The sequence below is a fragment of the Oncorhynchus clarkii genome, chromosome 17 (genome assembly GCF_045791955.1).
Source record: "Oncorhynchus clarkii lewisi isolate Uvic-CL-2024 chromosome 17, UVic_Ocla_1.0, whole genome shotgun sequence".
NCBI lineage: Eukaryota > Metazoa > Chordata > Actinopteri > Salmoniformes > Salmonidae > Oncorhynchus > Oncorhynchus clarkii.
Genome location: NC_092163.1, coordinates 9654880 through 9672068, shown reverse-complemented (window position 1 = coordinate 9672068; position 17189 = coordinate 9654880). Strand labels below are relative to the sequence as shown.

At 48.4% G+C, this 17189-nt stretch overlaps 1 protein-coding gene and 1 pseudogene across 1 annotated transcript in view; one reads left to right on the top strand and one right to left on the bottom strand.

Annotated features, from left to right (window-relative positions):
• Positions 1-685: 685 nt before the first annotated feature.
• LOC139369552 (GTP-binding protein Rhes-like) lies at positions 686-2396 on the bottom strand (annotated as a pseudogene).
• Positions 2397-3199: 803 nt separating this feature from the next.
• Positions 3200-17189, top strand: part of LOC139370518 (mycbp associated protein) — a 48787-nt gene continuing 34797 nt past the window's right edge. The window contains exons 1-4 of the mRNA XM_071110047.1: positions 3200-3595; positions 7238-7362; positions 8600-8762; positions 11571-11677. Of these exons, the coding sequence (XP_070966148.1) occupies positions 3529-3595; positions 7238-7362; positions 8600-8762; positions 11571-11677 (462 nt within the window). The 5' untranslated portion in view covers positions 3200-3528. The remainder of the gene's footprint in view (positions 3596-7237; positions 7363-8599; positions 8763-11570; positions 11678-17189) is intronic.

Sequence of the window (17189 nt, the reverse complement as noted above, 5' to 3'; positions counted from 1 at the left end):
CATTACCGTCATCATCATCACCACCATCATCATCCTCATCCTCATTATCATCATTACATCATCATCATCCTCATCCTCATCATCATCATCATCATCATCATGCTGAATATATAGAACAGGGCTCTATAGTATGGAGTTACAGATGTATGTGTGTGAAAAAATCTGACTCATAGACGGAATGTAAAGAGGATTTAGCAACCAGAAACGACCCAGTCTACTGCAGACAGTGAGTTGTGTAGGCTAGGTAGTACAGTACAACCCTCTGGTTGATCACGACTCTGCTGCAGTCAATACTGCTCTGCCTTTCTGTCTGACGCACACACACACAAGCACACACACTCACTCACACACACACACACACACACACACACACACACACACACACACTCTCTCTCTTTCTCCACTATTCACTCTCTCGCTCTTTCTCTCGCTCTCTATTTCTGTCTGTAGGACTCATGAAACGTGTTATGCAATAAAGTCAATGAAGTCAAGTCCCTGACTCAATGTCCTCTTACTCCCACTCTCTCCTCTTCCGCCCCTCAAGGAGACGCACACTATAATACATGATCAAAAATGTTTTTTTTTTATTCATTTCAAAAATATATATTTCACATTAGATTGAGACCCACAATTGCACAACTTCTGCACATTTGGTAGGCTATTAGTAGTGTTCAAGTCCCTGGTGCAAATACTATTCACAGTCATATCTACATTTAGCAGAATGAATTTGTGGAAATCAAACGTGATTGTTTTTCCTCGCTCCACACACCCTTATAAACCAGTCCAGTCTGTCTTTGGCTCCTTCACTGAATCTGACACTTCTCCAGCGGCTTGCCCGGCTTCCGTGCGGAGTCGGGGCCGAGGACTTGACGGAGATCAGTGCTGAAACTCGGCCGACGAGCGAGCGGATACAGCGCCCCACACGGAGCCTTACAACCGGTCGCCTGGCTCCCTCTCCCGGCCGCTCTGCCCTCTTTCAGCGCCTGGTACGACCGAATCGAAACTTTGCGGTGCTGCGACGGACTAGTTTCAGTTGGCAACCCGCCCCGTTTAGCCAGAGCCTCGAATACCTCCTCCAGATTAGTGCGGTCTTTGGCGGAGGTCTCGAAGTAGGCGCAGTCCTCACCGAGGGCTCGGAGCACCTCTGCCCGGGAAAGTACTCTCTCCGCTGGGGACAAGTCCACCTTGTTAGCGCAGACTACCGTGGGGACCCGTGCGCTCTGGCCCGTCCTGGTGGGCTTGAGGAGCTTGGTTTTGGCCGCGAGGATCTCAGTGCGCAGGGCACACACCTCCTCGAACGAGCTCCGGTCGTCCAGGGTGAAGACCAGAAGGAATATGTCACCTATACAGAACACAGGAGGAGACCGAAATATTATAGCCTATATTTTCATTATAGCCCACATTGTCATATTCTCATTAGCAATTTGAACTGAAGTTCCTTCTGGGATAAAGTTTATATTATATTATGTTTTATTCTATTCTATATGCTATTCTATCATAACTTATACGTCCATATACACATATTTATATTCTCTCTCATCGTTTATAAAGCAAGCATGTCCACTTTTACGCACGCCACATCTACGCGGAGAGAGAGGCTTATTCATTTGTATGCATTTACATCTTTAACACTGCGATAACAACAACCGTTGAGGCACCTCCAGCACGCTCCAACATAGAGACCATGATAAGGACCCCCGTTATAGCCTACATTCCCGTTACGCACCGGTTAGTATGGAGAGCCTGCGTTTCGCCGGGAAGCTCCTCTCTCCGGAGGCGTCCAGTACGTCGATCTGATACGTCTCCCCGCGGATGTGGAACATTTTCCGGAGGAAATCCTCGGAGGTGGGCTGGTACTCCTCCACGAAGCCGTCCCAGAGGTACCGTCGCAAGATTGAAGTCTTGCCCACCCGGGGTGCACCCAGAACCACGATGCGCCTGCAGTTATGCGGCTTGGTGGAGCTCAGCGGGTCCTGCGGAGATTCCTGGGCGAGCCTTGGGTCGTCCTCGCCGAACCGAATCTGCCCCTGGAGAACCAGAGCAGATAGCTGGTCCAGTGGCGACCTCTTGCAAGAGTGGCCATCGGAGGGAGGTGGAAGCCAGCTAGTTGTGCTTTGGGACCGCACCACCCTCCCCTTCTTTTCCTGGTGCTTCCACTGAGACGTGACCATTTTAAGGAAACCCATGCTGGCTTTGAGCCCCGGTGAGTTCAGGTGCTGGGTTACGTTTTTGTATGCCAGCAGGACCTTGGAGGAGCCGGGGCTCAGGGCTCTGGTCCCGGGGAACTGAGAAGGTTCAGCCCGCTGATGGGCGACGGGAATGTTGGTTGTGGTGGTCGGTGAGCAAGTTGATGGGTTACCTTTTACCTCCATAATGTTGTCTCACTTAAGTGGCATGTGAAATGTAGCCTATACTTGCCTGTAGGGCAGTGTGGATGCCTGGGTGGATCCTGTAATATTCCAACCTGTGAGGTTTGGAAACTACATGTGGTCCTCGTGACACCTGTGTGTTTGCGCACATCTAGTCTGGGTGGTCCAGAAACAGATGTCTTTTGGTGTTGTTTTTATACCCATGCACGCGCCTGGCTCGTTCGCGTCACACGGCATGGGTCATCTGCTCGTCTCTCCCAACAGCTAGTTGCCAGAACTGCTGATTGGCAGAAGCGGAGAGATTGTTATGTTCTCCGGGAGGACACCGAGTGTTCGACGATTATGGAACAATGGAAGCGGCCAGTTCTACTGCAATGTGCACCGCCAAGACAGGCACTCTGGGGGTTTTGCGCACGCTGTGGTGGTTGGATAAATTGAGGCTATGGGAGATTGTGATGATCTGGTGTTTTGAATTCAATATCAACATAGCCGTACGTAATTGTTTACCAACTGCTGGCACACGGTGACACATCTGGCCATTTAGCCTTCTTGTATGAGCTGAAATAAGCCTTACAAGCCTATTCACTATTGGCGAGATCAATGACATTTTCTTTCCTTTCCTTTTCATTACATTTTGTGATTAAATACTCCAACAAATAAAGGCCTAATGTATTGAGGAACAAAACATGAGAGCATCGTCAACATATATATATATATATATATATACCAAAGTGCCATAGTTGCAATTTTATACAAATAGTATGTGTTACTTTGTGCTGCCTACCGCCTAGAATTAGGCTTAATGAATTTTCTTCGAGGGAAATTCTCATTCGGCGCTGTTGGATTTAATTGTTGTCCGACAGAAAGTGAGCATCCCTTTAACAGCAGCCAAGCGTCCGTTGCCATGGGTACCGTGAGGCAGCGGGGAGAAAGAGACACGAATGACAAGGCCAGATGCTAGCTATCAAAAGTTTACTCAACGAAGAAGTTGCTTTTGTATACATTGTATAAATGTCACTGTTTAGGGACAATTGTAACTTTCTTGTCTCCCTGCGTGACAACAATTTACTTTAGCTAAAACAACTTGCTCAGCTGCCGAATTGACTAACTAGCTAGGCTACAACTAACTAACGTTACCTTAGCTAGCCTAAGCATTGACATGGCAAGTCTAGGCAAATCCACTGGCAAAACTCCCAAAAAGGAGGCGAGACCTCGGACCCCGCCAGGTATGTAAGAATATAGCTAGCTAACATAGCTGTTATACTATTAGCTAGCTAACTAAACACACACACACTTAACATTATCCTCCTGACCCCTCCCGCTCTTCCTCTCTCTGTTTGTTAACGTTAGTCCATACGTGTGTGTGTGTGGGGGGGGGGGGTATATGGGTGAGAAGAATGTAGCCGGCCGGGTAGATAGTCATGAACGAGAATTTGTTCTCAGTCAACTTACCTGGTAAAATAAGTGTGAAATAAAATGAAAATAAAAGAGAGGGAGAAAGAAGAGAGATAGGAACAAGACCCCCAAGGACACAGTGAAATCTAATTTCCTGTCTTTACTCTGTAAAAGAGACATTCTCGAGGCATAGGTGTGTATTTGTATACGTGGGGCTCTGTCGTTGTGTGTGTGTGTTTATTTTTGTGTGAACGCTGGTGTGTATGTGTACATAATGAGGATACAGTCACAAAAGCTAGTGCATGTGGAGCCTCAGTGTCCCCGTTGCCTTCCATTGTGTGCCAAGGACACCCACTATGAAGGATGAGACTCCTGCAGTTTTTCTTTTATCCCTTCTGTGGCCTTCCCTCACTCTCCGCAAGGTGCTACCCTCCTCTGAAAACCACGCAGAATGTACTGAGTCTCAGAACAGGTGGCAGGGAGAGGGGGGGAGAGGGGGGTTAGAAAAGGATAGAAAAGCAAAAGGTAGAGAAGCAAAAGTTGTGTGGTGGTCATGGTAACCAGGGACAGACTCAAAAGATGAGCGGTGGGTTGTGTGGTGGTCATGGTAACCAGGGACAGACTCAAAAGATGAGCTGTGGGTTGTATGGTGGTCATGGTAACCAGGGACAGACTCAAAAGATGAGCTGTGGGTTGTGTGGTGGTCATGGTAACCAAGGACAGACTCAAAAGATGAGCTGTGGGTTGTGTGGTGGTCATGGTAACCAGGGACAGACTCAAAAGATGAGCTGTGGGTTGTGCGGTGGTCATGGTAACCAGGGACAGACTCAAAAGATGAGCAGTGGGTTGTGTGGTGGTCATGGTAACCAGGGACAGACTCAAAAGATGAGCAGTGGGTTGTGTGGTGGTCATGGTAACCAGGGACAGACTCAAAAGATGAGCTGTGGGTTGTGTGGTGGTCATGGTAACCAAGGACAGACTCAAAAGATGAGCTGTGGGTTGTGTGGTGGTCATGGTAACCAGGGACAGACTCAAAAGATGAGCGGTGGGTTGTGTGGTGGTCATGGTAACCAGGGACAGACTCAAAAGATGAGCTGTGGGTTGTGCGGTGGTCATGGTAACCAGGGACAGACTCAAAAGATGAGCAGTGGGTTGTGTGGTGGTCATGGTAACCAGGGACAGACTCAGGAGATGAGCTGTGGGTTGTGCGGTGGTCATGGTAACCAAGGACAGACTCAAAAGATGAGCGGTGGGTTGTGCGGTGGTCATGGTAACCAGGGACAGACTCTGTTGCAGTTGGAGCGCTGAAGATGAACAGAATTGCATAACTATGTGTGTGTGTGTCTGTGTGTGTGTGTGTGTGTGTGTGTGTGTGAATATTCTGCTCCACTCTTTCTCTCAAGGTCAGGAGGTCATGTAACAATAGCTTTGCTTGCAGCAAATCACGGGTCTACATTTCAGATGTAGCCTGGTCTATGGGTTAGTGTTTGTAAAGTCAGATGCTGTTGGTTCAGTAGTTCAGATGTAGCCTGGTCTATGAGTAGGTGATTGTTAAGTCTGATGCTGTTGGTTCAGTAGTTCAGATGTAGCCTGGTCTATGAGTAGGTGATTGTTAAGTCTGATGCTGTTGGTTCAGTAGTTCAGATGCAGCCTGGTCTATGAGTAGGTGATTGTTAAGTCTGATGCTGTTGGTTCAGTAGTTCAGATGTAGCCTGGTCTATGAGTAGGTGATTGTTAAGTCTGATGCTGTTGGTTCAGTAGTTCAGATGTAGCCTGGTCTATGAGTAGGTGATTGTTAAGTCAGATGCTGTTGGTTCAGTAGTTCAGATGTAATCTGGTCTATGAGTAGGTGATTGTTAAGTCTGATGCTGTTGGTTCAGTAGTTCAGATGTAGCCTGGTCTATGAGTAGGTGATTGTTAAGTCTGATGCTGTTGGTTCAGTAGTTCAGATGTAGCCTGGTCTATGAGTAGGTGATTGTTAAGTCAGATGCTGTTGGTTCAGTAGTTCAGATGCAGCCTGGTCTATGAGTAGGTGATTGTTAAGTCTGATGCTGTTGGTTCAGTAGTTCAGATGTAGCCTGGTCTATGAGTAGGTGATTGTTAAGTCTGATGCTGTTGGCTCAGTAGTTCAGATGTAGCCTGGTCTATGAGTAGGTGATTGTTAAGTCTGATGCTGTTGGTTCAGTAGTTCAGATGTAGCCTGGTCTATGAGTAGGTGATTGTTAAGTCAGATGCTGTTGGTTCAGTAGTTCAGATGTAGCCTGGTCTATGAGTAGGTGATTGTTAAGTCGGATGCTGTTGGTTCAGTAGTTCAGATGTAGCCTGGTCTATGAGTAGGTGATTGTTAAGTCTGATGCTGTTGGTTCAGTAGTTCAGATGTAGCCTGGTCTATGAGTAGGTGATTGTTAAGTCAGATGCTGTTGGTTCAGTAGTTCAGATGCAGCCTGGTCTATGAGTAGGTGATTGTTAAGTCTGATGCTGTTGGTTCAGTAGTTCAGATGTAGCCTGGTCTATGAGTAGGTGATTGTTAAGTCTGATGCTGTTGGTTCAGTAGTTCAGATGTAGCCTGGTCTATGAGTAGGTGATTGTTAAGTCTGATGCTGTTGGTTCAGTAGTTCAGATGTAGCCTGGTCTATGAGTAGGTGATTGTTAAGTCTGATGCTGTTGGTTCAGTAGTTCAGATGTAGCCTGGTCTATGAGTAGGTGATTGTTAAGTCTGATGCTGTTGGTTCAGTAGTTCAGATGTAGCCTGGTCTATGAGTAGGTGATTGTTAAGTCTGATGCTGTTGGTTCAGTAGTTCAGATGTAGCCTGGTCTATGAGTAGGTGATTGTTAAGTCAGATGCTGTTGGTTCAGTAGTTCAGATGTAGCCTGGTCTATGAGTAGGTGATTGTTAAGTCTGATGCTGTTGGTTCAGTAGTTCAGATGTAGCCTGGTCTATGAGTAGGTGATTGTTAAGTCTGATGCTGTTGGTTCAGTAGTTCAGATGTAGCCTGGTCTATGAGTAGGTGATTGTTAAGTCAGATGCTGTTGGTTCAGTAGTTCAGATGCAGCCTGGTCTATGAGTAGGTGATTGTTAAGTCTGATGCTGTTGGTTCAGTAGTTCAGATGTAGCCTGGTCTATGAGTAGGTGATTGTTAAGTCTGATGCTGTTGGTTCAGTAGTTCAGATGTAGCCTGGTCTATGAGTAGGTGATTGTTAAGTCTGATGCTGTTGGTTCAGTAGTTCAGATGTAGCCTGGTCTATGAGTAGGTGATTGTTAAGTCAGATGCTGTTGGTTCAGTAGTTGGCTGTGTGTGTCATCCCGGGAGACTTGGTTTTTCCCATGTGACTGCAAGCCAAAAACAAATACACTCAGAAATGGGGAAGCTGGGTTTATTATTCAGAATTTGAACAGGTGCCATGTTGGCCCCATATGCTTGGAATGAAACAGTTGGTTCTCTCCTGTCCTCATCCTGTCCTCTCGTCTCCAGAGAAGAAACGTCTGAAAGTGTCAGAGGATTTCTCCTCGTGTCTGAGTGAAGAGCAGCCTCAGAGCCCCACTCTTAAAGGAGAGGACATCCAGGCCCTGGCCATCAGACCTGAGGACCTGGAGAAGGTGTGTGTGTGCATGTGTACATAATGTTTGCGTGTGCGTATGTGTGTATGTGTGTGTACATAATGTGTGTGTGTATGTTTGTGTGTGTGGGTGTTTTTTAAATTTATTTATTTTTTATTTCACCTTTATTTAACCAGGTAGGCAAGTTCTCATTTACAATTGCGACCTGGCCAAGATAAAGCAAAGCAGTTCGACACATACAACGACACAGAATTACACATGGAGTAAAACAAACATACAGTCAATAATACAGTATAAACAAGTCTAAATACGATGTGAGCAAATTTTATTTTACCTTTATTTAACCAGGCAAGTCAGTTAAGAACAAATTCTTATTTTCAATGACGGCCTGGGAACAGTGGGTTAATTAACTGCCTGTTCAGGGGCAGAACGACAGATTTGTACCTTGTCAGCTCGGGGGTTTGAACTCACAACCTTCCGGTTACTAGTCCAACGCTCTAACCACTAGGCTACCCTGCCGCCCCAAATGAGGTGAGATAAGGGAGGTAAAGGCAAAAAAAAGGCCATGGTGGCAAAGTAAATTCAATATAGCAAGTAAAACACTGGAATGGTAGTTTTGCAATGGAAGAATGTGCAAAGTAGAAATACAAATAATGGGGTGCAAAGGAGCAAAATAAGTAAATAAATAAATTAAATACAGTAGGGAAAGAGGTAGTTGTTTGGGCTGTGTGGGTGTGTGTGTACGTAAGGTGTGTGTGTATGTTTGTGTGTGTGGGTATGTGTGGGTGTGTGTGTACGTAAGGTGTGTGTGTATGTTTGTGTGTACGTAAGGTGTGTGTACGTAAGGTGTGTGTGTGTGGGTGTGTGTGTACGTAAGGTGTGTGTGTATGTTTGTGTGTGTGGGTGTGTGTGGGTGTGTGTGTACGTAAGGTGTGTGTGTATGTTTGTGTGTGTGGGTGTGTGTGGGTGTGTGTGGGTGTGTGTGGGTGTGTGTGTACGTAAGGTGTGTGTATGCATACATAATAAATAGTAAGGGGAGACGTAGTCAGTTGCACAACTGAATGCATTCAACCTAAATGTGTTTTCCTCATTCAACCCTCTGAATCAGAGAGGTGCCGGGGGAGCAGCTCATGGTGGAGATTAGCTGGGCAGATTCATCCACCTTTCCGGCTCGGGGTTTCGAAGTAGCAACTTTATAGTGACTGTCCCAACCCTCTATCTGCTAGGCTACCTGTCATCCTTTTGTGTGTGTGTGTGTGTGTGTGTACGTCCATAGTTGCGGGTGCCCCAGCCCCCTAAAGAACCCCAGAAACCTGCAGCTGTGACCCGCGTGCTGGTGCGTAAGACCCGCCCACCTGATGACATCAGAAAGGGGGTGAGGGTAGCGGTGGCCCGCCCCCTGGCCCAGGACACCACCACACAGCCACTGGACTACACAGGTGAGCTGGCTACACTGCCCCTTCTGGCCAGAGTTGTGAAGTACAGGTGTGGTGTATCACGGTTGTGGTCACCCTTCCTGGTCCTAGAGAGCTACCGGGGTGTGTGGGATTCTCAAGCCCGTGATTAGTTCAATCAGGTGTGTGGGATTCTCAAGCTCGTGATTAGTTCTATCAGGTGTGTTTTAGAGCTGGGCTGGTGCAAAAGCCTGCAACACACTATAGCCCTTCAGGACCAGGTGTCTGTGACCAGTGGTGTAGACAAACAGGACCAGGTGTCTGTGACCAGCCGTGTAGACAAACAGGACCAGGTGTCTGTGACCAGCCGTGTAGACAAACAGGACCAGGTGTCTGTGACCAGCCGTGTAGACAAACAGGACCAGGTGTCTGTGACCAGCCGTGTAGACAAACAGGACCAGGTGTCTGTGACCAGCCGTGTAGACAAACAGGACCAGGTGTCTGTGACCAGCCGTGTAGACAAACAGGACCAGGTGTCTGTGACCAGCCGTGTAGACAAACAGGACCAGGTGTCTGTGACCAGCCGTGTAGACAAACAGGACCAGGTGTCTGTGACCAGCCGTGTAGACAAACAGGTCACGTAGCTGCTGCTCATGTTGGTATCTGTACTGATGGTACAAAAGATATGACAAGAAGACATAGTGGAGTGGTTGCTCCCGATGCCACTTGGGTACACTGCAGCATCCACCAAGAGGCTCTTGCTGCCAAGGGAATGCCTGACAGCTTGAAATACATTTTAGACACTACAGTGAAAATGGTTAACTTTGTTAAAGCAAGGCCCCTGAACTCTTGTGTATTTTCTGCATTATGCAATGATATGGGCAGCGACCATGTAACGCTTTTACAACATACAGAGGTGCGCTGGTTATCAAGGGGCAAAGTATTGACACATATTTTTGAATTGAATTGAATTGAAGCTTAAAGTCTTCATTGCTGACCATCATTTTCACTAGTCTGACCGCTTGCATGATGATGAGTTTCTCACACGACTGGCCTGTCTGGGTGATGTTTTTTCTCACCTGAATGATTAGGATTACAGGGACTCTCCGCAACTATGTGCGGGACAAAATTAAGGCTATGATTAAGAAGTTGGAGCTCTTCTCTGTCTGCATTAACAAGGACAACACACAGGACTTTCCATCATTGTGTGATTTTTGTGTGTGCCAAATGTAATACAACGAAGCACCTGAGTGAGTTGGGTGTGGAATTACGCAGGTACTTTCCCGAAACGGACGACACAAACAACTGGATTCGTTATCCCTTTCATGCCCTGCCTCCAGTCAATCAATCAATATAATTTATTTATATAGCCCTTCTTACATCAGCTGATATCTCAAAGTACTGTACAGAAACCCAGCCTAAAACCCCAAACAGCAAGCAATGAAGGTGTAGAAACACGGTGGCTAGGAAAAACTCCCTAGAAAGGCCAAAACCTAGGAAGAAACCTAGAGAGGAACCAGGCTTTGAGGGGTGGCCAGTCCTCTTCTGGCTGTGCCGGGTGGAGATTATAACAGAACATGGCCAAGATGTTCAAATGTTCATAAATTACCAGCATGGTAAAACTATACTTACCGATATCTGAACAAAAGAGCCTCATGGAAATTGCAACAAGCGGTCCTGTGAAAAGTGAATTGAATCAGAAGCCACTGCCAGATTTCTGGATTGGGCAGCGCTCAGAGTGTCCTGCCTTGGAAAATTGTACTGTTAAGACACTGATGCCCTTTGCAACCACGTACCTATGTGAGAGTGGATTCCCGGCCCTCGCTAGCATGAAAACTAAATACAGGAATAGACTGTGTGTGGAAAATGATTTAAGACTAAGATTTAAGACTCTCCAATACAATACAATCTCGATTAACAAATAAGGTTTTATATGTAAGATGGTTAAATAAATAGCAAAATTATTGATTATTATTATATTATTATTTGTGCCCTGATCATATAAGAGCTCTTTGTCACTTCCCACGAGTCGAGTTGTGACGAAAACTCAAACGCCATTTCTTATGTTTAATAAATGTATTGTATAGCGTGTGTGTGGCAGGCTTACAATGATGGCAAAAAACAACATTTGAGAGTGCGCTGACCCTGGTGCTAGAGGGGGTACAGCTGACCCTGGTGCTAGAGGGGGTACAGCTGGAGGTTGAGTGTTTGAAGGGGTACAGCTGGAGGTTGAGTGTTTGAAGGGGTACGGCTGGAGGTTGAGTGTTTGAAGGGGTACAGCTGGAGGTTGAGTGTTTGAAGGGGTACAGCTGGAGGTTGAGTGTTTGAAGGGGTACAGCTGGAGGTTGAGTGTTTGAAGGGGTACGGAACTATGAAACGGTTGGGAACCACTGGTGAAGACAAACAAGGAAAGGGGCTCAGAAACGAATGTCTAAAATCCACTTCACCTTTATATTCATATTCATGTACAGTTCATCTGTTTTGACTGTTCTTTAGTCACCTAGACTGTTATCATTCATCCTCATGCTGTATAGAACTATTGGTGCTGTCCGTTGTTATGTTGTGTGCTCTTCAGTGGAGGCTGCTGAGGGGAGGACGGCTCATAATAATGGCTGGGAGGGAGTCACTAGACTGGTATCAAACATATAAAAGATGTGTTTGATGCCATTCCATTGACTCCGTTCCAGCCATTATTATGAGCCGTCCTCCCCTCAGCAGCCTCCACTGGTGCTCTTCTATGTTGTATATCTACTCTCCTGCCTACATAATGGCCCCCGTGGGATGAATCAAGTATTTAGAATTTGAATAGTGTTTAGTTAATGGAGAGGTGATGTTGTAGTGTGGTTTTGTCAGGACCGGGGGGACCTCGCTTCGATGCCCAGGGGATGGTCCTCCCCCACAGCATTCTGGGTAGTCTGGAGGACTTCAGGACAGAGATGCAGGCCAGGGGAGAGACTGAGGTGAGAGAAGATAACATGTTTGAAAATACCTTCAAAAATAATGGTTTTGGTTATAATGCTCTTCAATCAATGTTACAATGACAATGTTTGTCTATCTCTCTATCTATCTATCTCTCTGATGGGTTCTGACTCTAAACTTAAAATATTGTCCATAGCGGTTTTGGAGCAGTGGCTTCTTCCTTGCTGAGCGGCCTTTCAGGTTATGTCGATGTAGGACTCATTTTACTGTGGATATAGATACTTTTGTACCCGTTTCCTCCAGCATCTTCACAAGGTCCTTTGCTGTTGTTCTGGGATTGATTTGCACTTTTTGCACCAAAGTACATTAATCTCTAGGAGACAGAACGCGTCTCCTTCCTGAGCAGTATGACGGCTGCGTGGTCCCATGGTGTTTATACTTATTGTTTGTACAGATGAACGTGGAACCTTCAGGCGCTTGGAAATTGCTCACAAGGATGAACCAGACTTGTGGAGGTCTACCATTTTTCTTCTGAGGTCTTGGCTGATTTCTTTTGATTTTCCCATGATGTCAGAAGCTTCTAAAGCCATGACATCATTTTCTGGAATTTTCCAAGCTGTTTAAAGGCACAGTCAGCTTAGTGTTTGTAAACTTCTGACCCACTGGAATTGTGATACAATTAATTATAAGTGAAATAATCTGTCTGTAAGCAATTGTTGAAAAAATTGCTTGTGTCACCCACAAAGTAGATGTCCTAACCGACTTGCCAAAACTATTGTAACGGTGTTCGTCTATAGGAGGAGAAGAAGCGGACCAAAGCGCAGCGTGGTGATTACTCATGTTCTTTAATTAATGGAAACTGAACGATACATGAAATAACTTAACTCTACAAAACAACAAACGGAACGTGAAAACCTATACAGCCTATCCTGTGACAACACACACACACAGTGACAGGAACAATCACCCACAAACAAACAGTGAAACCCAGGCTACCTAAGTATGATTCTCAATCAGAGACAACTCATGACACCTGCCTCTGATTGAGAACCATACTAGGCCGAAAACATAGAACTGCCCCAAAACATAGAAAAACAAACATAGACTGCCCACCCAACTCACGCCCTGACCATACTAAATAAATACAAAAACAAAGGAAATAGAGGTCAGAACGTGACAGTACCCCCCCCCCAAAGGTGCGGACTCCGGCCGCAAAACCTTGACCTATAGGGGAGGGTCTGGGTGGGCGTCTGTCCGCGGTGGCGGCTCTGGCGCGGGACGCGGACCCCACTTCGCCATTGTCTCAGTCCGCCTTATTGTCCGCCTCCGTGGCTTACACACCATGCCCACCCCTCTCAATGACCCCACTGGACAGAGGGGCTGCTTGGGACAGAGGGGCAGCTGCTCGGGACAGAGGGGCAGCTGCTCGGGACAGAGGGGCAGCTGCTCGGGACAGAGGGGCAGCTGCTCGGGACAGAGGGGCAGCTGCTCGGGACAGAGGGGCAGCTGCTCGGGACAGAGGGGCAGCTGCTCGGGACAGAGGGACAGCTGCTCGGGACGGAGGGGCAGCTGCTCCGGGCGGAGGGGCTCTAGCGGCCCCTGGCTGACTGGCGGCACTGGCGGCCCCTGGCTGACTGGCGGCACTGGCGGCCCCTGGCTGACGGGCGGCACTGGCGGCCCCTGGCTGACGGGCGGCACTGGCGGCCCCTGGCTGACTGGCGGCACTGGCGGCCCCTGGCTGACGGGCGGCACTGGCGGCCCCTGGCTGACGGGCGGCACTGGCGGCCCCTGGCAGACGGGCGGCATTGGCGGCTCCTGGCAGACGGGCGGCACTGGCGGCGCTGGGCAGACGGGCGGCGCTGGCGGCGCTGGGCAGACGGGCGGCGCTGGCGGCGCTGGGCAGACGGGCGGCGCTGGCGGCGCTGGGCAGACGGGCGGCGCTGGCGGCGCTGGGCAGACGGGCGGCGCTGGCGGCGTTGGGCAGACGGGCGGCGCTGGCGGCGTTGGGCAGACGGGCGGCGCTGGGCAGACGGGAGGCTCCGGCAGAGGCGCCGGACAGGCGGGAGGCTCCGGCAGAGGCGCCGGACAGGCGGGAGGCTCCGGCAGAGGCGCCGGACAGGCGGGAGGCTCCGGCAGAGGCGCCGGACAGGCGGGAGGCTCCGGCAGAGGCGCCGGACAGGCGGGAGGCTCCGGCAGAGGCGCCGGACAGGCGGGAGGCTCCGGCAGAGGCGCCGGACAGGCGGGAGGCTCCGGCAGCGGCGCCGGACAGGCGGGAGGCTCCGGCAGAGGCGCCGGACAGACGGGAGACTCCGGCAGAGGCGCCGGACAGACGGGAGACTCCGGCAGCGCTGGAGAGGAGGAAGGCTCTGGACGGATGGGCCGGAGAGACAGCCTGGTACGGGGAGCTGCCACCGGAGGGCTGGGGTGTGGAGGTGGTGACGGATAGACCGGGCCGTGCAGGCGCACTGGAGCTCTTGAGCACCGAGCCTGCCCAACCTTACCCGGTTGAATGGTCCCGGTCGCCCTGCCAGTGCGGCGAGGTGGAATAGCCCGCACTGGGCTATGCAGGCGAACCGGGGACACCGTGCGCAAGGCTGGTGCCATGTAAGCCGGCCCAAGGAGACGCACTGGAGACCAGATGCGTAGAGCCGGCTTCATGGCACTTGGCTCGATGCCCACTCTAGCCCGGCCGATACGCGGAGCTGGAATGTACCGCACCGGGCTGTGCACCCGCACTGGGGACACCGTGCGCTCCACAGCATAACACGGTGCCTGCCCGGTCTCTCTAGCCCCCCGGTAACCACAGGAAGTTGGCTCAGGTCTCCTACCTGGCGTAGCCATACTCCCTGTTAGCCCCCCCCCAATAAATTTTTGGGGCTGACTCCCGGGCTTCCTTCCGCGCCGCCGTGCCTGCTTCGCCAACTCCATTCTCTGATAGCCTTCTGCGCACTGCTCCATCGAATCCCAGGCGGGCTCCGGCACTCTCCCTGGGTCGGCCGCCCACCTGTCGATCTCCTCCCAAGTAGTATACTCCATGCCATTGCTGTCCATAACGTCCTCCCATGTCCATACCTCCTCGCGCTGCTCCTGCTGCTGCTTTCTCCGTTGCCCATTACCACACCGCTTGGTCCTGTTGTGGTGGGTGATTCTGTAACGGTGTTCGTCTATAGGAGGAGAAGAAGCGGACCAAAGCGCAGCGTGGTGATTACTCATGTTCTTTAATTAATGGAAACTGAACGATACATGAAATAACTTAACTCTACAAAACAACAAACGGAACGTGAAAACCTATACAGCCTATCCTGTGACAACACACACACAGTGACAGGAACAATCACCCACAAACAAACAGTGAAACCCAGGCTACCTAAGTATGATTCTCAATCAGAGACAACTCATGACACCTGCCTCTGATTGAGAACCATACTAGGCCGAAAACATAGAAATGCCCCAAAACATAGAAAAACAAACATAGACTGCCCACCCAACTCACGCCCTGACCATACTAAATAAATACAAAAACAAAGGAAATAGAGGTCAGAACGTGACAACTATAATTTGTTAACAAGAAATTTGTGCAGTGGTTGAAAAATGAGTTTTAATGACTCCAACCTAAGTGTATGTAAACTTCCGACTTCAACTGTATATGGTGGACGCAGTTAAGCTTGGAATGTATTGAGTACCATAGTCAGGTTTCTACACCAGATGTTAATGGTTATCTGAAGGAGGAATGTTTGTGGTGGAGGCAGTTAAGCTTGGAATGTATTGAGTAAAGGAAAGGCAATCACATGGTGGCAGGAACTGATAAGGATGGAGAGATGTGGGTTAGTGAGGAATGGAGGTCAAGTCATGTTAAGGGAGAAGGAACAGTTTATTGCCTGCATCACTTAACATCCTGCCCAGCAATAAACATGTCATGTTTAGAGGGAAGGAGGATGCTCCACCCAAATTGGGCTATATATATATATACTACCACTGGTGGAAACATGTCTTTGTCTGTTCAGCTGTTCCATCCTTTGACTGAATAAACTTGGTATTTTATAGTTGTCCGTCAGTTTTTATTTAGAACCTAACATCTGTCTGTCTGTCTGTTTGTCTGTCTGTCTGTCTGTCTGTCTGTCTGTCTGTCTGTCTGTCTGTCTGTCTGTCTTTGGGCCAAATAGCAGTCTAGTTTGCTCTGTTTTTTTGTTAATTCTTTCCAATGTGTCAAGTAATTATCTTTTTGTTTTCTCATGATTTGGTTGGGTCTGATTGTGCTGCTGTCCTGGGGCTCTGTGGGGTGTGTTTGTGTTTGTGAACAGAGCCCCAGGACCAGCTTGCTTAGGGGACTCTTCTCCAGGTTCATCTCTCTGTAGGTGATGGCTTTGTTATGGAAGGTTTGGGAATCGCTTCCTTTTAGGTGGTTGTAGAATTTAACAGCTCTTTTCTGGATTTTGATAATTAGTGGGTATCGGCCTAATTCTGCTCTGCATGCATTATTTGGTGTTCTACGTTGTACACGGAGGATATTTTTGCAGAATTCTGCATGCAGAGTCTCAATTTGGTGTTTGTCCCATTTTGTGAAGTCTTGGTTGGTGAGCGGACCCCAGACCTCACAGCCGTAAAGGGCAATGGGCTCTATGACTGATTCAAGTATTTTTAGCCAAATCCTAATTGGTATGTTGAAATTTCTGTTTCTTTTGATGGCATAGAATGCCCTTCTTGCCTTGTCTCTCAGATCGTTCACAGCTTTGTGGAAGTTACCTGTGGCGCTGATGTTTAGGCCAAAGTATGTATAGTTTGTTTGTGTACTCTAGGGCAACAGTGTCTAGATGGAATTTGTATTTCTGGTCCTGGCGACTGGACCTTTTTTGGAACACCATTATTTTGTTCTTACTGAGATTTACTGTCAGGGCCCAGGTCTGACAGAATCTGTGCAGAAGGTCTAGGTGCTGCTGTACGCCCTCCTTGGTTGGTGACAGAAGCACCAGATCGTCAGCAAACAGTAGACATGTGACTTCGGATTCTAGTAGGGTGAGGCCGGGTGCTGCAGACTTTTCTAGTGCCCGCGCCAATTCGTTGATATATATGTTGAAGAGGGTGGGGCTTGAGTTGCATCCCTGTCTCACTCCACGACCCTGTGTGAAGAAATTTGTGTTTTTTGCCAATTTTAACCGCACACTTGTTGTTTGTGTACATGGATTTTATAATGTCGTATGTTTTACCCCCAACACCACTTTCCATCAGTTTGTATAGCAGACCCTCATGCCAAATTGAGTCGAAGGCTTTTTTGAAATCAACAAAGCATGAGAAGACTTTGCCTTTGTTTTGGTTTGTTTGGTTGTCAATTAGGGTGTGCAACATGGTCTGTTGTACGGTAATTGGGTAAAAAGCCAATTTGACATTTGCTCAGTACATTGTTTTCATTGAGGAAATGTACGAGTCTGCTGTTAATGATAATGCAGAGGATTTTCCCAAGGTTACTGTTGACGCATATTCCACAGTAGTTATTGGGGTCAAATTTGTCTCCACTTTTGTGGATTGGGGCGATCAGTCCTTGGTTCCAAATATTGG